This window comes from Parus major, chromosome 8 (assembly GCF_001522545.3).
Source record: "Parus major isolate Abel chromosome 8, Parus_major1.1, whole genome shotgun sequence".
NCBI classification, from domain to species: domain Eukaryota; kingdom Metazoa; phylum Chordata; class Aves; order Passeriformes; family Paridae; genus Parus; species Parus major.
This window is the reverse complement of record NC_031777.1, coordinates 792630-816006: the sequence shown is the minus strand read 5'-3', so window position 1 is coordinate 816006 and position 23377 is coordinate 792630. Positions and strand designations below refer to the sequence as shown.

The following is a 23377-nucleotide window of genomic DNA, read 5'->3' as shown; positions in this document are numbered from 1 at the left end:
GGTCCCTGCAAGGCCTGGGTTGGTAATGGGCTGTCAGAATTGGGGGGAAAAGGTGGGCTAGGGGGTTTCTGTGAGACAGATTTCTCTGCTGTGATGTGGTCCATGCTGGGGAAAAAAGATTGAGAGCCCTCCCCATAGAGCTGAGCAGTGCTGGCTGAATGTGGGGCAGAGGGGAAAGGAAACGGTGCCGCTGCAGAGCCCAGGGATCCAACTGTGTGAAACCAGTGTGGCTGCTATTAAAATGCCATCTTCCTCTCCCTTCCCCTTTCCTTCCTCCCCTCCTCCCCCTCTGCTGTCAGCCTGGCTGAGGAAAAGTCAAATAACGTACGACTGTGTTCCTTGGCATCACGACTGCAATTTCCCTTTAGGGGCTTCAAACTTGAGAATGGGAGGTTTTAAATCTTGCTGATTCGTGCTATTCCAGCAAGCACATGTGTGAGGAAAAGGAACAATGCCAGTTCCAAAGAGAAATCACAAGTGAGAAATCATTGCTGCTAAATCAGGTGTTGCAGAGGCCAGTGGAAAATTCAGACCATAAGAAAAGTAGGAAATTACTTTGTTTAGAGCTGGGAAGGTTAATGAGAACGAATTAGAAAGTGCTCTTGTGTATTCAGCCTCTGAGGATTTGAGCAAAGTTAGAGGGATTTATTTACTGATTATCCAGACTATACAACTGGCAATAAGATTAAGTGAGGAATTTTGGAACATGCTGACATTTCTTATTTGCATCATTTACTATGGAGATCATTTGTCGGTGCTGCACTGAGTTTGTGGTGAACCAGGGCTTAGTCTGGCCCAGCAGAGACAGATCTGGTACTTCTCATGGCTCGAGGGATGTGGGGGTGAAAACAGTTTAATGTCCTCTTTTGTGTCTCAGAGAGGAAACATCAAGTTTGTCTAGGTGCTTATCAGGGGAGAATTTCAGAATATTTTCCTAGAAACCATTAATTATGGAAAAGAGCAGAGTTAGAGGGGACACATTGCATTAGGTGAAATAAAAATAAAAGAGAAGGTTGTAATTTATAGAGCCTCACATTGGATGCTGTACAGAGCTCCCCCACTGCAAGGCCCCTCTGAGCCCATCCCTCTCAGCATGCACATGGATCTGCACATGGATCTGCTGCCCTCCTCCCCCTCCTCCTCCTCTTCCTCCTCCTCCTCCTCCTCCTCCTCTATTACTTCAGCCAGGCTGCTGAGTACTCACAAGTTACCAGCTCAGCTGGAACAAATGAGGAAGGACCATGGAAAAGGAGCTCAGTACAGTATTCCTTTGAAACAGATTATGATTTTAATTCATTATTCTGGGTACCTACCACTGAAATGATGACATTTGGTGAAAAAAGTGCAACTCTTGCACGCAGACACGTTAAGTCGTAAGCTGCACTTTAAAAATGTCATCTCAGGCAAAGGATTTCACTCAGCCCCTGTCTGTGCACTGAGCACTTACTTGCCCCAATTTCATCTCAAAAATAGGAAAATTCCTTGTTCCTAAAGGAATCCTTCAGCTGAGCCTTGTGCAATGTTGCTGGAATAAGGAAAATTTTGTTAGTGACCCTCTCTTGCTTGGTTACTGCTAAATAAGGGAGTAAATAACAGAGAGGCAAGGTGAGATTTCAGTGTTTGTGTTAAAACTTCCCATGGATTAATACAGCCTCGTGGATGACTAATTTTCTTGCTTTCTGTTTTCATCATCTTTGATAGAAACTCTGGGACTTGTATTTGTTTTGGTTCTTAGGGGACTGCATACCACAGCCAGTAGCTTTAATCCTTTAATCCTCACATGTCCGGCTGATGCCTCCACCCATTGATTGCCTCCTTTCACAGCAAATGATTCTATTCCCCTCACAATTAATGGGTCAGCCTGCTGTCTCTGGGAATGTGTTTCATGCATTTGGTAACAAATCCACAAAAAATTTCAGCCTGAACATCATCTGACCACACTTTGTGTCATCATCATCATCATCATCATCATCATCATGACTTGAATTCCAGGGTAACTCACCACGTTTGCAATATCCACTGACATCCTTCTACCCTGAAATAATAGCAAATACCGTGCCAATAATATCTCATATCCTAGATTTTTATTTTTATTTTTTGCTAATGTGCTCTGCTAAGTATGAGGCACTTCATGTGTTGTTATGACAGGGAAATTCTTTGACTGAAAAGTTTGCAAATTCCAAAGTAGTATTTGTTTTATAAACAAAGGTGCTGTTTTCCTTATGCCAGCCTCTCTGCTTTTGCTTGTCCAGCAGTCTCTTCTGAAAGGCATGAAGCAGCTGTTGGCCCCCAGTCAAAACTTGCAGTGCAGGGTGGGTTATGTAAAAGTCCTTTGTGTGAGAGGTGTACATGGCAGCACATGGTGAAACTGAAGTGCAGATTCTTTGAGGGGAGAAAGCCATTCACACCAAGGTTTGATTTTTTACTCGATTTTTGCACACAACAAAAAGTAGAAGATACTGTAATTTATTTTTTTAAATTTTATTTTAATTGTTTTGGTATTTTCAGGAATCCCTCTTCTTGTTGCAATGTGGTGGGCAATTTCACACCACTCTGCACCCAGCAGCACCCTCTGGATGGAAGGGATGTGAGAGGCTGCCTATTTCTCAAGGAAAAATCTCTGTACCTAGGTTTTTTCTTAAGGGATGCTGCTCTAATCCTTGGAAGAGATTTGCAGCTCTCCTGGTCCATCTATTGCTGTGCTTCACTGTGTTTACCATATAACACTTTCCAAATACTTATTTGACATATTTTGGTGTTTGCAAAGACATTCATCTCTACCCTTCCACAAGTGATTTCTTTTGAACACTTCAATCCTAATTTATCTTACCTTTTGCCTTCAGGTAATATTTTACAGAGCCCTGAGCAATATTCAATGGGCTCCTGTGGACACTCTCAAAATGTTCCTTAAATTTCTGGTGGTGCAATAAGCAGCACTGGATGCACAATTCTTGTGCTGATTTCATAGTAGCCAGACATTTATTGACTCATGCTCAGTTTATGTTGCACTGTGGCCACAGCTCCTTTTCTGCTGAACTGCTCCTGAAGTGGCCATTCTCACACTCTGTGTTTATAAATGATTTATTCCTGCCTAAGGAACCCCATGGTGGCATTCTTGGGGTGTCCTGTGCAGGGCCAAGGGTTGGACTTGATGATCCTTGTGTGGGTCCCTTCTGTGAGGACTGACAGTGCTCAAATAAGAGATTTTGAGGCTTCAGGCACTAGCTTGAGCCTGTGGGAAACTGAGTCACACAGCTCTCTCCCTCTGGCCTGAGAAATCATAAGAAGGAATCCCAGCAGTCCTTGGAGAAGGAAAACAACCTTTGCAGGTGTTGTTTGTTCCTTGTTGTTTGATTGTCAGAAACGGCCCAGGGGTGTTGTTCCAGCTGCCCAGTGATGGTGATGGGTTGGTTTCATGAGCAATGAGAGTTTTACCTTCTCAGACCTGCTCAGAGCTGTCTAGAAAAGATCTGGAAGAATAAAACTGGAGAGTCTGTGTGGTCACTTTGTCACAGTGTGACACCCTTCCAGCTGAGGAGAATGTGTAAAGTCAAATACTTCCCATTCACAATGAATTCATCTAGATTTTCAACCTGTTTCTCTAGGCTGTTGTGAACTCTGGTCCTGTCATCTAACTTGTCTACATCCCCTTCCAGTTTCTTCTCATTCTCATTCATGTAGTAAACCCAGGCTATAACCCACCATCCTGAGCATTAAGACTTTAATAAGCACATTATAAACCACAGCCCATATGAAAGTCCCCTTGATAGAGTTCTCCAGTTTCCAGCAAGCCATTGACAGCTTTTCTATGGCAATGAGCATCCAAGAGAAACTGCAGGGAAAGCACACTTCCATTAATGAAAATGTCACTTGAGATTGTGTCAGAAAGCTTTGCTGAAGTCTGAAATGGGTGGTATCTGTGTTATTAACCCTAAGATCTGAATCCCTGCTCTAAAAGGAGATTGGATTGATTTGCCATTCAATCTATTAAGAACTGTGAGATGGAAGTAAATCCAGATTTCTTGGAGTTCTGGTAATACATCATTCTTCTCAGTCTCACAGCTCCAAATCAGCTTCATGATGGAATGAGGCAGGGGGAGAGAGCCTGACAGGATCTGGGATGGTTAAAGCCATGGAGGCACCTGGGGAACAGTGTGTGGATTCTGCAGGAGGATTTAGCTGATGGTCTGAACTGGGCAGTGTCTGGATCCACAGAGAAGAATCAGAGTAATTGATGGCTCAGGCTAATCTGGAGAGTGAAATACTTGTGAAGCAAATTGCACTCATTCTTCTGGGAGCTGTGAAGTGAGAGAGATGGGGTGTGTGAGGGAATCAGAACCTCTGCTTGGAGCAGTTCAGGGCTGCTCATGGAGGCACAGCAGCTGAAAGGAGCAGCCTGTGGGTGGCTCACGAAAGGGAGCAGCAGTACAAAGTCAGGACATGCTGAAAGCATGGAAGAGAGTGGCAAAGTCACCCTCTGTGAGGGAAAAGGCCAGCTTCCAAGCTACCCGGGAAGTGTTCTTTTTCTGCTGCTTGCTTTGTTGTAAATACACAAAAGTAATGTATTGTCATTTACTTGTGGTTCCTTCCAGTAAGAAAACCTCACTGTGTGAAGCCATCATGTGGTTTCAGCAGTCCTCTGGCAAAAGGCACACTATGTACAGCTGAGAGGATCTCAGCTAAATTACATATCCAGCATCAAACTGCAATGAAGAGAGAATCAATTGTAAAGATTTAGGGAAAAGCAGGGGGGGTTAGGACAACTGCAGTGTGCTGAGTGTTGGTGCATTAAAGAAAAAACTTACTTGGACAGGAATACATAAAACAGATTTTATATGTATTTTCAGCAGCTGTGAATTAATCTGGCTGGCATAATTAATTCTCAGGTGGTCGTTGTTGTTATGAACTTGGAACTGTAAATGAAAGAGCTGAAAGCAGCTTTTAAATGAGCCATTTCTTCCTGCAGCCATGGACATATTTCTTACTGCACAGAGCATGGCTTTGCTGCTGCTCTGATTTTTACCCTTGAGTCAGTTACCTTCCAGTCTGCTTCCTCGTGGTCATTGTTAATAGAATGGCTCTTTGATTACAGAAAATTGGTTGATACACTTCTCTAATGAAAATGCTAGACAAATGCTCCTTCTTGGAACTGACATCAGGAATGTTATACAAGACATGCTTAAATATGCTGGCAGCTGCCCTGAATGTAATGAAATCATGGAAATTAGAAGTATTGCTCTCTCTGTGTGGCCAGCTCAGGACTGTTTTCAGTGTGTTACCCAGTTTTGCTGTGAATTTTAAAAGGAATCACTTTTCATTAAGTTTCCCTGGGACATTCCTTATGAACTTGCTTATAATTTCTACAATCAGAAGAATGACCCTGATATCCTAAGGTATTACTCCTTTGTTTTGGATTGCACACAGTTCCTCGTGCCTGCATCCCCAGAACCACACTAAATCATTCCCCCTGCAGCAGAGAGTTTCCAATCTTCAGAAGATCAATAACTTTTCTGGAAGAAAGGATGAAATCCTATTCCCACTGCAGCCAGCAGTAAAATTCCCACAAACTTAAGTGGTTTGGATTTCACAGGCAGTTTTTAGTCTGCTCTTGTAAGATACATTAGTTAATCCTTAACACACTCTTAGTACAGGAGGTGTCTAAATGCAGGGAAGTTGCAGAGGAGCAGTGGTGTACCTTGGGTTTCAGTAGCAGCTCTTTATGCAGGGATCACAGAGCAGCTTCTGAAAGACAGGTGAGAGCACAGCAGAGTGCAGGGGATGGATATTTTGCATCTCCTAAGGTGCAGGGAGCAGAAGGGAAGGATGTCTGTGGCTGTGTGGAAGGTTTCATGGAAGCACCACCCTGGCTCCCACACTGGCTTCTCTTCATCTGTGGTTTTTTCACCTGTTGCTTCCTTGTAGCCTTGCTGTGTTTTCATCACATACCCTGATTTAGAGTTTTCCCAGATGAATTCATTTCCTTTAGCTGTTTTTTAGCATTCTAGCTTCTTCCTTAGCTTCTTTGTTGGAGGTTTACAGAACTCCCTAAAGTGATTGCATTTGCATTCCTTTGAAGTAGTAAGATTCCTTTCCTGTCAACAATTAATAGCAGTATTAAGCAAGAGTCAACTGACTAAAAACTTAGTCCAGATTCATGTGCTGTCATGTAACACTTGGTGTTGGAATTAGTGAGTTCTGGCTTGGGATGAGGAGCTGAAAGGGCTGGGGCTGCCTTGGCTGCTGGGAAAGGAGGCATGGAAATGTGTTTGAACCTTCTTCCTTCTCCTCTCCTGCAGTGGTCAGGAAGCTGGGAGGGTTTGCTCCTGTGTTTGATTTGGGTTTATTCATTGAGCAGACTTTGAGTGCTGTAAGAAAGGGTGGCAGGGGCTTGGGCTGAAGGTGGAGTCACTGTGAGGCTCAGAGAGACAAGAGCTGTTGTGAAAGAATGGCCTGGAGGTGGAAAAGGGCATCTCTGTCACTTGTGATGCCCAGCCTTACCAGACAACCTCACTTCTGGCTGCTGCTGCTGGCACAGAGCAGAGGCTGCTGAGCAAAGAAAGCTTTTTAATGCTTGGAGGTGTCCTGGAGGGCACAGAAATGTGCTGGAAGCAGATTTCCATCTGCATGATGCGATGCAAACAAGATGGTTTCTGGCATGAAAAGCCTTCAGTTGAGACATCAAATCATTAGAAATACTATGGCCAGAAGCTTTCATAATAAATTACTGTAAAGTCATGAAGGATTGATCTTTTTTGATTTCAGAGAAAATAAATCAACAGTATGAAGTCAGCTCTGTTACAGTTTCAAACAAGAGACTCTTACCCTTTGCCTTAGAGATCAGAGACAAATTACTATTTTTACTTTACATTCTCTTGATGAGGATAATGATAAACATCTGTCACTTTGCTGCTTAGCCAGTTAGGAATCTTACTGCAATCTGTAATTTAAAGAGTGAAAAAAAAATAAAAGGAAAAAAAATACATGAATAAACTGCACTTTATATAGACAGCAAAGAAGAAAAGAAAGAGAATAGATGTGAAATACAGGGGAAGTGGGGAGGGGGCATTTTTGGTCTACAGTTACTTGCCTAAATTCTGCAGATATATGATAGATGTATGATTTTTTATTGAATTGGTATTTCACAAGGAAAATTACCATTATTTTTTTTTTTTCTTTAGACATGGAGGCTAAGGAAAATAATCTTTGCACTGTGATTTTTGGCTATATGCAGTTTATTAACAAAAAGATTAAGGTTTATAAGGTAGTGCCTACCAGTGTTACAGCATTGAAAACCCTGTTTTCATCAAGAGCTTGTTCAGCATCTTCCACACTCACAAGATTTTCAGGAAGCACTTCTAATTATTTTTAAAGATCATCTGCTTTTCCAGTAATTCACCTGTACTTTTGCAAGCTCTCTTACAAACACTCTGTTTTGTTTCTACATGGTACATGGGGTTTTATTTCTTAACAAAACTCAAACCCATCACAAGCACACCATTTCATTTGGGCTGGACTGGCCAAGCTGTATAAAAGGTTACAAGTGGTTTATCTGTGTGAGCAGCAGCAGACCCTGCACTAGGACATGAAACCAGGAATCCCTTCTTGGCCCAGTTTCCTGCAGGGAGAAGCCTCTTTGGTGACATGTTTGCATATTTAGCACTAATGGCCTTTCACTGGTGGCTTTGATACCGATCTCAGCTGCTCCAGAAATCTTTAAAGCACCAGGCACGTGCCAGTTTTAGCAAAAAGCTCTGTTGTGAATGGAGCTGTGCTGGCAGGGCTGATACAGAACTTGTTCTTCTCATTGGCTTCTTCAGTTTTTGCAGTGCTTTCTGTTTCTTTGTGTTCTTCACGTGCAAGGCCAGGCTGGATGAGCAACCTGGGCTGGTGGGAGGTGTCCCTGCCTGGAAGGAGATGAGCTGCAAGGCCAACCCAAAGCACTTTGTGACTCTAGGATTTTATGCTTCTAAATACCCACAGAACAGTTTTATATTTTTATAGTTTGTGCTAATAATGATCTGGGGATTGTTTTCAGGATGAATTATTATATCAGAGTTTGGGGAACGTTGTTCTTTGTACTGTCTGGGTAGAAATTCCATTCTTTTGGCATCTTAGAGCCTCAGACAGCAGTCTGATTTTCACCAAAAAGGCTACTACTTTTTCTTTAAGGTTTTCCTATATTTATACAGGCCAGACTGAAGCCAAGTATAGACCTTTTAGCTTCCAGTTAAAGTTCCTGGTATTTAATTAGGTCTGTTTTAAGTTCCTGGTATTTAATTAGCTGTTTACATGCAAATAAGGTTTATTTCTGTCCAATGAAAAAGAGACCTCAAATACATAATCCAGCCTTGAGCATTGGAAGCAATGATGCTTTTGCTGTTATCTTTTATAAATTCTTTGTTTATATAGGTGCTATTCACATCTAACAAGTCTGAGACTGATCTCAGATTTTTTGTGACAAAATTTGTCACAAATGGGTCAGCCTTAAATAAGAGGGGTGGGTTTAACCCACCTCAGGGTAAAACTCAAAATCCAGACTTGTGGTGCTGCTTTCTTGCATGGGTCCAGCTGGCTGAATGTGAATGGTAAAAGATTTGATAATAAGTATTTCAGTAAGTGATCTGAGAGAATCTCTTGATGTGACATTTACCACTGTGAGTCTTTACTCTTTATTGTCTTTACTAAACTTTGTTTAACATAAAGTTAGAAATTTGTGTGGAAATTCATAGATGTACTTTGTGCAAAAAGTCTCATTTGGCATTAAAGATAAGTTCATGGTGCTGAATACTAATGTTAAACAGGCCAAGACTTCATATTTTAACCTGTGGATAGTCTTTGTATACAGAGTTATGTTGCTGGATTGCTACAGTTTAAGTCCAGGAGTTTTTCCCCCAATATATTTCAAGTTTACTGAAATTTGAAAGAATTTTTTTTATTTTTTTTCTGCTTTCTAGACTGAAACTGAAGAGAATGGCCAAGCAGATAATTTTTCAATGGACCCCCAGCTGGAAAGACAGGTGGAGACAATTCGAAATCTTGTGGACTCCTACATGTCTATTATTAACAAATGTATCCGAGATTTGATACCGAAAACAATCATGCACCTCATGATCAATAATGTAAGTAGAATCCATGGTTCTAAATTAATTCAATGTGTCTGTCAAATCTCTCACTCTCAAACACACCTCTGGAATAGAACAGCAACAGCAGGTACTAGAGAGAAGAATAAATGTCACATTTGTAGACAAAATATTCCAGTATTCCATAGTACTTGGAAGTTCTGCAGCCTTCTCAAAGGCTGGCACACTGCCTTGAGTGCTTATCCCCAAATCCTAAAGACTGAATTAATTTAATTTTAATCAGAACATAAGTTATTATTTAAAGGTAACTCGGGGTGGGGGTGGTTTAGATATAACAGGAAAAGGAATTGGGAGCTCTGTGTGGGCAGCCTGTGAGAGCAGCAGAGCAGAGTTGTGCTTCCCTTGATTTTCAATCTTCAGCCTTTGTCACGGGTTCATAAAGCAGTTCTTATTTTGTTTAGGTTTCTTTATATTTTCAGGTTACTATTTTCAAGGAATAAATCTGGAAGCTTTGGACACTGTTGTTTAGATAAGCAGATGTGGTTGGTTGATTTATTGTGTGTGTCTTTCTTAGATCTGAAGATTATTTGGTTAACAAAACAGCTTTGAGATACCATTGTTTTTCCACTGCAGTGGGATCTTGGCAGAGTTCTGAATGGACCTTGTTGAAAACTAAGCTTAATATTAGTGCCCCTGCTGCCATATAAATTATTAGTGGGAAGCACAGCCCCTGCTAGTTGTGAGCAGCAGCATTTCTGAGAGGTCATCAAACCAATCAGCCTTTACAAGTGCAATATGCTGTGAGGCAAATGTGATTAGAAGGTAGCATTTACTTTTGACTCAGAGCCACCTCTAGCCTTCATCTGATGGATTTCATTAGCCCTGTGGAATTTGTGTTGCACTTAAGAGTTAGGTGGTTGGACAGGAAATTTCAGTGGGATTTCTTGGCGTATTTAATATGAGCAGAATTTTTGCACGAGGGCAAGAGATTTTTCATTAACTTCTTCAGGTTTAGGGGAGTCAGGATCTAGGTAATGCTCCAGTTATGGGTGAAGTTCTAAAAAAAACCATGGGAACAATGGAGCTGCCCTGTTTTCTGGAAATCAGCCATGCTGTAGATTTCATAAGTTGAGTGTGTGTCCTCACTGCTCTTTTCAGATCACTGCTAGCAGCCTGCTGCTTTGACTTAGCCTATCTCCAGTGCCCTTGGAAAAGGCTGGGGTTTAGCTTTCATTTCATAAACAGCAGAGCTCAGTGAGCAGTTGCTTTTGAAAGCTTACATTAAATTTTCTGCCACTCACCTCCTCATCTGGAATCATTTAGGGGTCTCTGAAGTGTGTGCGTCCCTCAGAAGTAGATTACTGGAAGATTTTGTGCTTTCAGTCTCATCAGCTGTTGGTGACATTGATAAAGCCTGCCAGGCTGGCACACAGAAACCACACACTAAAACATCAGCTACATTTCAGCTGACCTCATGGTCCCAAGCTGCATTTGGGCTTCCTAGTGAGCTGAGGCCTACACCTCCATCCCAGAGTTTAAATCTGTGGCAAAGAAAAAATTTGAAAGAGCTGTGAAGAGTAACACTACAAGCATTAATGAATTTGTTTCTGTACAGCATAGGCAGTAAAATACCATATTGAATACAATAAAAATAGCAATTTTTAAAAATCAGGGTTATTGAAAAGAGAAAGAAATGGTTGAATTAAGAGTGTTGAGCCCTGCCAAAAGGTTATGCAAAGGTCTGGAAAGGAGCAGAGCTGTGATGGAAGGTGGGTCCTGTTAAGTTCCTTGGAGTATTCAGAAGTCCAACCCATCCACCAGGAGTTAAGTGAAAACACCCTCCCTCCCCCTGAATGAACATACTCTGTATTTTCTGCTGCCCCATCATGTTGCCTCCAAACCTCTGGAAACAAATCGATCCCAAGGAATTTGTTTCCATGACAATTGCAACCTCCCAAGTTTTCCTAGAACTTCCTTTCCACTTTGTGGGCCCATAAACAAGTAGTTATAATTCAAGGAAAGTATCAGATTCAAACTCAATGTAGAGAAAATAATTAGATGCTGTCCCTGTGCATAGTTTGGGGCCTAAGCCTAGATTATTGTATTCCAAGTGCATCCTTGTTCTTCCCCTAGGCTGGATGTTGATTACATTAAAGGAAAATACATCTACCACACAGAATTGCATTGAGTTACCATTACCAATTCAAACATGCCCAAACTAAACACACGTACACAAATTTGTAGCTCATGGTGCCTTGGTATCCTGGATTATACAAGAAGGGTGGTCTTAAGAGTAGTCAATGAATGCTCCATAAACAGTGCTGATAGTGATCTCAGCTGGGGAGAAAAACTCTAGAGGACTTGTTAGTGGCAAGCTGCAGCTCAGGGAATGGGTTGTGCTTGCATTTGAGGCAGTGCTGTGTGTTGTCTTCCCCATTCCAGAGTGCCAGGGCAGATCTGGCATTTGGGTGCTTGCTACGGTTCAGCTTTGACTGCAGGCCTGATGTCTGTGAAGGAAAAGGTTTTAAATCATTCCTGGGAGTCTGCTTTCCAGAGAGGAACAAACATGAGTAAGCATCACTTTCCCTTCCATTTCCAAGCTGGAGAAAGTGGCTCTGGTGGAAGATGTTCCTCTGTCTGGTACAGCACAGGAGGCTGATCCAAGAACCATCCTTAACAAAGCAGTCTTCCCTTTCCAGAGGAGTTCAGGGATTTACTCAAATCCTCTGCCAGTGACAGACAGGGACCTCTCATGATAATTGTCACAGGCTGATTTTTTTCAAACTGTAAGATATTTGTGGTTTAACAATGCGTTTACAATCAGCTCTGGCCTTAATCTAATTTTAGGACTTCTTTTTTTGAAGTGATGCCATTAAAATGCTCATTTCATCGAGCAGAATGTGATGCTGTTTAACTACGATATGTTTTTAATGTGGAGTTTTTGGCAATCACAAGGAAAGTAGTGTACTCTGGCTCTTGATCAGTACCATCTACTGGAAAACAGCGTGAAACTCATGGAAAAGTTTTGCAAGCTTTGCTAAGAATTGGTGCATCTCCTGTCATACGTGAATGGGAACTGACAGCCAAGGCCAGGCAATATGGTTTTGTTTCCCTGTGAGGTCTGTCCTGGCTGCCTGCTCCTTGCTGGTGACCAGGAAGGGTCCCATGCCTGCACTGTGTGACTGCTCTCACTGACCTCTAAACACAAACATTGCCTTAGTCTTGCTGTCAGGCTTTAAATCACAAAACTAGCACAAACCCATGTGCGAACGGAGCTCAGGTTTATGTAATCAGAATCCTGGGAATGTATTATCCTCAGTATCTCCAGCTCAAAAAAACTTTATAGAGCAAAGCACCAGATGAGAAATAGATCAGAACAGCAACAAAAGTCTCAAATGCAAGGATTTAGTAGGTCAGCAGTTGGTCTATTTACCACAGTCTTATTTAATCGGAGTACCTCTAGCTTTTTATGTCTCCTAATGTGGCCCAGGTTTCCATAACCAGGGCAGGCATAGCAGGAAATCAATATAGTAAATTAGATTACTTGGAGACTTCTCCCTTCAATTTGAATGTGTGTGGATGGGTAATTCAGAATCTGACAGTCTTGTTGGAAATGAAAGACACTGTCTACAGTAGGGTAAATTGTTGCTAAGAAAGTAATTGACAGGTATGTCATAAAACCTGGAAATTCCCATTCCCTGGGGAATTTATATATGATGGTACTGCCATTTACTTCCCAGTCAGCCCTTTAGAAATGACCCAGAATGCCAGCTGGCTCCTGGGAGCTGTTGGGAAACCTGTTAGAAATGAACTGTAAGCAGAGGTGTCATCTCAGAGATACAGAATTGCAGAGAACTGGTGTAAGGTAGTGAGAGAAACTGATTTAACCTCCTGCTTCCATTGATCTCCCCCTGGATTTGTTCAGCATTATATTTTCCATAGAGATTTTTATTTCTTTGGTGGTTTGGATTTTTATTTATTTTATTTTTTTTTTGTGTGTGTGTGTGATGAAATAGGTAAAAGAATTTATCAATGCAGAGCTGCTGGCTCACCTGTATTCTTCTGAGGACCAGAACACTCTGATGGAGGAGTCGGCGGAGCAGGCGCAGCGGCGGGACGAGACCCTGCGCATGTACCAGGCCCTGAAGGAGGCTCTGGCCATCATCGGGGACATCAGCACCAGCACGGTCTCCACCCCTGCTCCCCCTCCTGTCGACGACTCGTGGCTTCAGCAGGCACGCAGGTGAGGAGCCTCAAATCTGCATCACCACCAAATTCAGGACAGGCTGATGGAGTCAGCATCAGGAGCTCACTCCCTGCCTGTCTTTTGGGGAAGATGTTCTTCCAGGTCTTAATGACATCTGTGAGGAAAATGAAAACATTTTCCCATCTATGCCTGTTCTGGGGGATGTTTCTGTGAGCACCAGACAGGATATTTGCCTTGCAAAAGATCATCCAGTGGAGTTACAGCTTTTCTGATGCTTCAAATAGCAGCTGTTTCTATCACCCCATTTGTGTATCCACTTGGCCTCCCTTTGCAAGCTGTTAAAATAATTCAGCATCTCAGGCTCCGTGTCCTAGAAATTCCACTTATCAAAACATTATTAGGACTTGAATAATAAAATCCATTATATTTACCACTCTGCTTGTATGTTGTCAGTGGGAAACACGTGAGATTTAATCGTATGTGATCCTCTGACACTGACAGCAGAGGAAAATGCCAGTAAAAAACATCTGTCATAGGTTTCAACTTTTGTTTAAAGTAAAATAAAATACATCAAAGAAAACCCAAAACCCGAACCCCCACCTTACTGAACTTCTAAAATCTCTGCTATTTCACCAGATCACCTCCTCCAAGTCCTTCAACTCCGAGGAGACCTACACTGAACAATCCCCCAACCAGACCCTTATCTGGCCGAGGACCCGCTCCTGCAATCCCCTCTCCAGGCCCTCAGTCGGGGGCTCCCCCAGTCCCGTTCCGCCCTGGAGCTCTGCCTCCGTTTCCCAGCGCTGATGCCCATGGAGGACCTCCCCAGGTTCCCTCTCGGCCCAGCCGGGCTCCTCCCAGCGTGCCAAGGTAAGAAGTTGGGAGTTGCTGGTGGTGGCGTGGTTCTCTCCCTCTGGCACAACACAGACTCTGAGCCGCTACGTGGGCGGGAAGGCGAGCGCTGTCGTAGAGAAAGTCTTGTGGCAAAGCAAAACTGGGCATTCCCTGCACGGTCAAAAGGGTTTGAGGGAAGGGATTTTTAAATTTTTTAAATTGTTGGAAAAGATAGGGAGATTTCTTTCATTTAAAAAATTCTAGTCAGTCAGTTGGAAGACCCTGATTGGCTTACATGAAGAACTCCAGTTCTGGTTGAGAGAAGTCACCTTCCCCCACCAGGAGAGGGACAGGGGTAGAGCTCTTCACTTCTGCCCTTCTGAACCCTCACCAGAGGAAGCAAGGGCTCTCCTGGCAGAGAACAAGAGCAGTTCTTGTAGAACCAGTGGAACAAACTTGTCCCACAAGGCCAGTCATTTCCAGTCCCTAGTTGTCTGACAGAGTACATCATATGGTACCAAGCAATTAGTTATGGAACAAGATTATCTTCAGTGTATTATTTCCTTTCCTTGCCAGAGCTTTGCATTTAGCAGGACCTTTTAAAGTAGCTTTGCATATTGTATAATTTTCTATGGCATTAACTGCTTTTTTATATAAGTTATATGAATAGAATGTCCTTAATGTTTATTTTCACAATGATGTAATACACATAATCACTTATATATATACATATATATATAAAAACCTCGGATTCTGAGGGATTCATTAACTTTCTAAATTATGAGAGGCGTGGGCAGATAAGGCAATGTTGGAACAAAGAGGTTTCTCCATTTTTTGATAAATTAACTGTTACATTGAAAGTACTCACAGTTTGGGGAAAAAAAGGGCCAGCTAAATAGGAACAAAAATAAAATGTGCACATTTTCAATTTTAAAAATGGTAATTGAGAAGAAAAGCTTTGGAGGTGAATTTTCTTTTAAATAGGTGAGATCTGTCGTAGTTGTCAGTAACTTAAATTTGAGGCTCAGTGTTTCTAATATAATTACCCTTTATAATAGAAAGCATAAATAAATGAGGTATATCAAAGGAATGAAGTATTTTTATAAATTTGCTATGAAAAGGGCATTGTTGCATCAATGAAGAACTCTTTGACCTTAGTGGGTATCCTGTAGCTTGCAGTAGGGACCGCTGGGGACAAACCTGGAATTGCCTTTCCAAACTTATTGCTGGAAGGGAAGAAGCCCAAGGATCATCCCCTCTGTGGGAGAAGCTGAGCCAAAGGGTGCTGGCCCTGCTGTTTCCTCTGTGCCATCAGAGGCCAGATGTGCTGCAGGGATGAAGTGCAGTTTGCCAGCTGTGCTGCCAGAGAGAACCACGGCTCCCGACCCCCGCAAACCAGCGCGGCTCCTTCCCCCCGCCCGCCGTGCTCGTGCATGGACGCTGCTTTCCCCGGTGCCTTGCCAAGAGCATGTCTGATGATCATCTTTTTCATGCCAAAGTGATAGGTGGGATGGAGACCAGAAAGGAATTTTCTAGCACTCAAAAGACACATGGGTAAGCAGCCTGGGAACGACTCGGTTCGGGAGCGCCACTGGTGGCATGAAAAGCAGTGGCGGATAAAGGAGGTCAGTGATTTTAAAATACTGTAGCTGGATACTGAATTGAATGTGAGACTGCCTGACATTTTTGTGGAAAAAAATAATCTGCAATACACATCTTCTGGACTGGATCCTAGTTCTCTTTTTTAGAGCTACGAAAGCCTCAGACAGAAAAAAAAAAAATCTCAACTGCTGAAGAATGAAGGGAGGGTTTTCACCATTCTGCCAAAACTTCAGGTTTCTCCTGCTGACTAAACTTGGAGGGAGGAAATCTCAGGGAAGGGGCTGCAGGGGAAATCACCTGAGGGGGACAGTGTGGCCAGCTCCTGCGCCTATGAAATGTTTCTCTGGAGCCCTGGAATTTCAGCTACGCTTGGTCTGGTTTTAATAACAGCCTTTGCAGGATCATAGGAAATTGACTCAGAAAATGGGTCTGAGATATTAAAGGGGAAAAAAGGAGTTTTGAGGAAGAGTTCTTGTGGAAACTTGAGCTTTTTCTGTGACTTATTTTTTGAACTGGAGCTCTGTGCTCTGATTGTTCCACCACCATTTTCTGCAGTGATTCCTTGAAGTGTTGGGATCGCTCTTATCTAGGGAAATAGTTTAGCTTCCTGAGGAGAAAGTAGTCTTTTTTAAGTTTATCTCATTTTCCAGAGGAGCTTTCTGTTGCAGCCCCTGTCCCTGTCACATGGAGCTGAAAATCCTGACATGCTGAAGAAATACAAAGTTCCTATTTTCTCCTGTTCTGCCTTAAGAAAAAAAAGATCATTTTCAGGGGTTAAGACTTGGATTGTGTCCTTGTCCAATGAACAGATTTAGCACACGTTTGGTGAGGAAAATTTGGCACCTTACTGTGAGATACAGCCCCTGTCCTTGAAAACACAATTATTTTCTTCTACTTTATTAGCATTTAATCAAAGGAATTGTACAGAAATGGTGAGCTCTCAGCATTTTCTCACTGTTCTTCCCTTAATGTACAGGGAAAGGAAAAGAGCTAGGAGAGCAGGAAATCATTTTCTTCCCTGCTTCGCTCTGATTCTAAAGCTGGTTTGGGTTATGTGCTCTGAATATTTCTGTAAGGAAACAGAAACTATTTGCATGATACATGCCTCTTTTAATTAATCCCACTTGAGGTGGGTGGATCTCTCCCAGCAAAGCCTGTGAGTAAAGGCCCCTGGCTTTAAGGGCTTGATGCCAAAGCATATATGATTTGTGAAATATTCCCCACTGTCAGAATCTGGATTATTACCCCTCTCTCTTAAAAGGCTTCAGTAGTATTTTGAAAGAAAATGCAGCTGTGTGCTTGCTTTGGTGAGACAGCTTTAGGCAGGCACTAGAAGCACTTCAGCTTACCCTGATGTGTGTTTGCCTGCCTGTGTGGAAAGGCTGATCTCGACCAATTTAAGTTCTACTGTGGATGCTTGATATTTAGCTTTTAAATGTCCTGAATGGGAATCTCAGCTTGGCACGAGGAAAACAATTGAATTGGCAATGTTTTTTCTGCTGGCAGCAAAGGCCCTGGTGTTTGTGGGGCGGGTGGAAGGGTGCTGCCCTTTTCTCCCTGTGTCCTGCTCTGAATCTTGTGGATTCACCAAGGCTTTCCCAACACTGCCCCACAGATGGTTCCTCACTTTATCACTGAAACAAATGTGACCCCCAGGATGTGAAGCTCTGGAGCACTTGTGTCACCCTCAGGCAGGCTGGGGCTGCTCTTTAACACCTGAGGCAAGACATTATTCTCTCTTGGGGAGAGAATTCACGTTGTGCTGCTCACATACTGTCCCTACAATTTACTCCCACCCACAGCCAGCCAGCAGGAAAGGGCTGGTGGCAGCTCTGCAGCTCCCCTTTGTAATGCCACCGAGGCCAATTTCTTCACTGCTGTGTTGGTAGCTAATCTAGGTTGTAAGCCATCATTACATATTTCTGCCAGACTGGCACAAAAAGGTATTTTTTTACCTGACAGTAATTAGAAATTTTCAGACCAAGTCAGGATCAGTGCAGAAAGCATTACTGGCTGACTTCTCCCAGCCCACAGGCTCCCACTCAACTCTTTGATTGCCAAATATCAACCATTCATGAAGTTTTCTCTGATGGATTTTTATGGATTAGAGTTCTTTGAAAAGATTTCATGAAATGTCTAACCCTGTGCATTGAATGATAAGGGGATTCTGTGCAAAAATTGCATATGATCCTCTGAATAAAATCTGTCATAGTGCATAGGCATATAAGGCCAGAAGGGTTATCCTGCCTGAGCCTGGGAATCTTCTTTCTCCTGAAAGATTGACCTTGCAGCCTTAAAAGCTTACTACTGTATTTTTTAATGGAATATAAACTGCAATCAAATAGTCATTGCACCAAATTCTTCTGGCAGGATGAGTGAGAGCCCACCTTAGAGTGTTTGCATGCTGACTTGGATGATCTTAATCTGAACACCCAAGTAGGAGAGCACAGCTCTCTGTCCTCTTTGAATGGATCTTTGGCAGAAGTTATATTCAAAAAGTAAAGTCTGCAATTAGGATTGTTTCTTGCAGGCAAAGAGACATAAGTGTTACATGGACAGAATTCAAAATCCTGCTGAACCTCAGGAGAAAAGAAAGCCAAAGAATAATTTAATTTCATTCTTCATCTCATGTCTGTGAGCAAAAGAATATACAGCTACACAGGCAAAGCCAGAGCCCCTCCCAGGGGGGAATACTGCCCTTCTGTAGTCAGTGTGTTTCCAACTCTGCCTGTCTGAGGACCCCAAAGTCACAAGACTTACGAGAATATCAGTTATTATTTCTGTGATTTCTGCCCAGAAGGAAGACAGCCCTGTGTAATTTGTTACCAGTCTAAAGTACATTTCTTGTTGAAATGCACACCCAGTAATATGTTACTTCTGCTGTTGGCTGCTTCAAGCAGCAGCAGACTCCATTTATTTTCCCTTATCTCTTAGAAAGAAGCTCTGCACTTTCCCCTCCTCCACTGGGTCCTTTTTCACTGTTTCCCCTTTTTTCTCAGCCTTTCCCTCTCTGTCCCTTTCTTGACCATCCTGTTTGCTTCCTCTTTCACCTCCTCCTTTCACTTGGTTTCCTGCCTGGTACATTTGTCTCCCTTCCCCACGTACTCCTTCCTTTCCTTCTCACCATCTTGTCTTGGTTTCTTTCCAACTTATCCCTTCCCTGCCACCTTTGTAAATCTATCACCTTGGCATTTCTGCCTTTTAGAGTTTTTCAGACAGTTTTTAAACCACAGAATGCAATATTTGGAATCTTTCTTAGCAGCAGCCTGGTGGCAGTGGCTGTGACACCCATCAGGAACACAAGCTCCACTGCTTGGAGCAGTCACATTCCCCAAGCAATGTGCAAACCTGGGCTCATCTTGCAACTTTGGTCGTGGAATAGAATCAAGAATAGAATCACAGAATCATTTGGTTTGAAAGGGACCTTTAAAGGTCATCTAGTCCAAGCCCCCTGCAATGAAGAGGGACAACAAAAGCACTGAAAGAAGGAGCATTCTTCATGAGGATAAGTATTGGAGGGCTTGGCCAGAAAGCAGGTTGTAAAAACATGTAAAATGTCACAATACAGCAAGTCTGGAGTCAAAATTCATGAGAAATTTGAAATGGCATTTGCACAGAGCTGATTCTTCAGCTGCCTGAGCTGGAATGCCATGAGAGATGCAGGAGAGTCTTCACTTCTGCTGCAGGAGCTTCAGTGATTGCTGCCCCTAAAAGGATGGCTCTCTTTCAGACTGGCAGTAGGATTTTGTTACTGCCTTCCTTTATATTCCTCTCCCCCAGATGACTGTCCTGAAGATGGAGGAGAACAAAGTTCACGGGATGCCAGACATTTACAGCCTGGGTACCATGTCTGCTGCCACTGACTCTCAGCATCTCCCTTCATCAGCCAGAGGCAGGCTGTTCATATCTTCAGTGGCCCAGGAATTTTGTGATGGGCAGTTCACAAAACTGTCACTGGCAGTTGAACAAAAGTATCTGAAGAATGACTTGTTCTGCATAGGGTTGAGGTTTGATCTATCTACTGCATCTCAGGTAGCTGTAAGCATCTCCAGTGTTGTTCCTGAACTACTTGCTCCTGCCTTATTCAACAAAAAATTGTTTTAAAACAAAGTGATATTCAGTTGGGACTGTTGCAAGTCACTCTAAAAGTTCAGCAGAGAGGATCTGGCAGTGAAATGGCTTTTCATTACTCTCAGTCTAGACCAGACCTATGTGGTGAGGAAGGGTAAGTTAAAGAGATGCAGGATGGGGGAAGACAGAAAAACAAGGAACCTGAAAAGCACTGAAAGAAGCAATTCTGGAATGAAGATGATGTTGCAAGTGCAGTCTTCAAACAAAGCTGATGCACTGAATGAATTTTAGCAAAAAATTTGAGTTTGGTTTGGTTTTGGTTCTTTTTTCCTTTCCTCTCTCAAGACACTGTTAGTAGAAGGAGGTGGTTTAATTTTTAACATCTCCTACTTGAGGAAAGTAGAATCAAGCAATAGCAGTTGTTTGACAGAAATACAGGAACTTGAAGATGTGTTTTGTCCCAAGAAATTACTTAGTTTCATAACGGAGTAGTTTAATAATAGTTGCCATGAAGGCATTGCAGGATTAGAGCGACAGTGTTGAGCAGGGAATTCCTGTCTTGTCTGAAAGCAGTGCATTTCTAGGCTGCCTTATGCTAGAAGAGAAAACATCTGAGAGTAAACAGAGAGAAACAGTGATGATTTGAACTTCCTGCACCTGCAGGCATCTTGAAAAGCTGTCTTTAAACTGTCCTGCCCCCGTGAGCTGTATTGGATCAGTAGTGAATGAGGGCACTCCATGGCTCCATTAACAACTGTGGTAATCCCATTAGCTGGCATCATGGACAAGAAGAGGTGCAACTCCAGCTGGAGGTGACAGCCAGGACATTTTCTCCCTTTCTTGCTCCAAGGTAAGTCAAGAGGAGAGAGGCAATGAGGCAGAGGAAGGTCAAAGCCGAGTAGGAAGGAAGAAGAGAGATGTGCTCTGAACTGGAGTATGTGGTTCACACTGCTGGCAAACTGCAGCTACACACAGAGCAGTGCACAGCTCCTGAGATGAGATCAGATGTTCTTCCTGCTGATTTTGTGGCCCTTCTGTTGTCATCTTCCACAACCAGAACAGCATTCTGAACATTCCCACTCAGCACTCCTAACTTGCTCTTCTTTATGGCCACTTGTGACCTTCTGGACCATCCTAACCCAGGGTTTCTGAAAGATTGGGACAGTATTCCACAGATGCACTGCACACTTACTTACTTGACATGTTCCCTGCTGAAGGGCAAACAAGAACACACAGTTTCTTAAGAATAATAGTCTGTCTCGGTCACTCCGTTGAATTAATTTTGTGTTTATTCAAGCTGAGCTTTTCATATGACACATTAATTCCCTGAAATGACTAATTTGAAAATGCAGTGTTCACATAAACATACAATATATTTGTATGTGTGTGTGATGGATGTTAATTTATTATGGTCATATAGAAAACGTAGCTTGAGTTGTGGATAATAAATTATTCTGCTGGAACATCGTATTTTGGACCACTTTGCCTCTGAAAGGAGTATCTGTATTAAGTTAAATCACACACAGTGGAACCTCACTAACCCCAGTGCTTTTAAACAGTGCAAGCCTTTGAATTGATGGAGATTTATACTGCTGCAGTGCAGTGGTGACCAGTGGAAGGCCACATTCTTCCCATTCACTCTTTTTTTGGTTTTGTTTCTTTCACTTAAAAGAAACAGATACCTGATAAAACAGCATAGTCTAATAATCTTAACTTGCTTATACTGCACAAAAAAAATTCTTCCACTGAGAGAGCACTGTGCAGCTGGGTGATCTGCAGTTTTGGGGTTCAGCTGTAGGGCCAGCCCAGTCCCTGGCACTGCAGTCTGAGCACGCCCTCTGTGCATTTGTAGAGCCTGAGTTGAGCTGGAGAGCTGCTCCAGAATTACCAGACACCCTCAGAAGCTGTGCTCCGTGCCTGAGGGCTTCCCTTCCTGACCTGCCCAGCGACAGTGAGCCTGTGGGTAACGCTTACTACTGGTATTTTGTGTTTAACAAAATGACATTTTCCAGTACAGAAACAAATCTGAGCAATTTTCACTCTCTTGGACCATTCCACTGGGCTAAGGGACCATCTCAGGCAGTTATTCCCCAGCTCCTCTTTCCTTTCATCACCACTCCGTGCGGTTTCTCATTTCCCCCGCAATCACCATCTCCTGATCCCTGTCCGTGTCCTGCTTTACTCCTCCTAATGTCATCATCCTTTCTCTGCTTTTCCTGCTTTGTTATGACCTGTGTCACTAGGATCAAGTGCCTTTTCCCCCCCTTGGATTTCCCACTTCCAAATCCTTGCTCCCAAGCTGATGTTTGGGACACTCTGCAGTAGGTGTGCTGCATCTGCTGTAGGACAAAGTTTAAGCATGCACAGACTGAAGACTAATTACGTCTACAAACTGTGTCTTGCCTGTTTTTCAAGCATGGTGGGTACAGTAGTTTCACTTCTGGTTTGGATTGTCCTCCTGAGGCTGATGGAGATCGAGAGATGTCATATAAAAGTTAGGTTGGTACAAGAACCAGGAAGAATAGAGGGTGTGGGTCTCTCAGGTCCTTCCTGAAACAGAGAAAACCAGAGAATCAATATAAAAATAAAACCAGTCAAAGCATTTGAACTTTTTCAAGATCAAGCAATTTAGTTCTCTAAATAATCATCCAAACAGGAAAGCAGATTTATTCCTCACCTGCAGTAAGTCACTGTTTATCCTCTTACTGTATGCTTCACATCCAGGTTTGTTCTGTCACCTAAAACAAATTTGCCTGCAGTCAGTCTTAAAGCTGCTTAGAGGTTTGAAGTATTTCCTTGTTAAACTGTACAAGGACGATGTCACGTATCAGGGCACGCCGAGAAGGCTGGGTTATAGGGAAACCAAGATGATGGAAAAGGGAGAGAATAATGGGCTTCTGTTCACAGCTTCAGATCTATAGGATGTATCGTAAAATAGAGTTCTGTGCATGCCTTCCACAAGTGTTCTCTGGTGGTCACAAGCAAGCAAGAATGTCAAATATAAGTGGAAATGAAAGCTTTTTATTTCGAAGTCCTCTGGCTGTGCTGTGAGAAGCCATCTTCGAGCAGGGCCTCCCATGGTAATTACAGCCATGCTTTACTGAAAGCACATTTTGTGCACTCCGTGTGGGGAGCGATAGGACGTCTCAAAAGGCAAAGGCTCGAAGAACTCCCATATGTTTCTGATCGAATTTTAAGTCTAGACTTGCTTTATTTAGTTTCTTTTGCTCTGCATTTGCCTAGCTAAAGCTTTTAGGAGTTCTTTTAAAACTGGAAACATGGGGGTTGCTGCTTAGGTTAAAAATAAATGTAAAGACTTTTCCTTTTTTACAAAGTTTTTGCACGGGGGTAAGAGCTCCCCTCCGTTCAAAACCCCACTGAGCTCTTCAAAGGAGGAGTCTCTGCAGCAACATCAGGGAGTTATTAAATACATACTTAGTCCACAATTTTCATTGCTAAATTCTTTATGTCTGCTTAATGTGTGCTAGTTAGAAGAACTGATTCTTTTTGCAGACTCGTTTACTCAACCCCGGGGGGACCCATGATCTCCTGCCCCTTTAGCACTAACTTTTACAAACGGTTT

The 23377-nt window shown here is 42.8% G+C and overlaps 1 protein-coding gene across 3 annotated transcripts in view; it reads left to right on the top strand.

Annotated features, from left to right (window-relative positions):
* Positions 1 to 23377, top strand: part of DNM3 (dynamin 3) — a 169493-nt gene that overhangs the window by 136545 nt on the left and 9571 nt on the right. For all 3 annotated transcript variants that reach the window (XM_015636155.2, XM_015636154.2, XM_019007640.1), the window contains 3 exons: positions 8955 to 9119; positions 13097 to 13323; positions 13924 to 14157. In XM_015636155.2, the coding sequence (XP_015491641.1) occupies positions 8955 to 9119; positions 13097 to 13323; positions 13924 to 14157 (626 nt within the window). The remainder of the gene's footprint in view (positions 1 to 8954; positions 9120 to 13096; positions 13324 to 13923; positions 14158 to 23377) is intronic.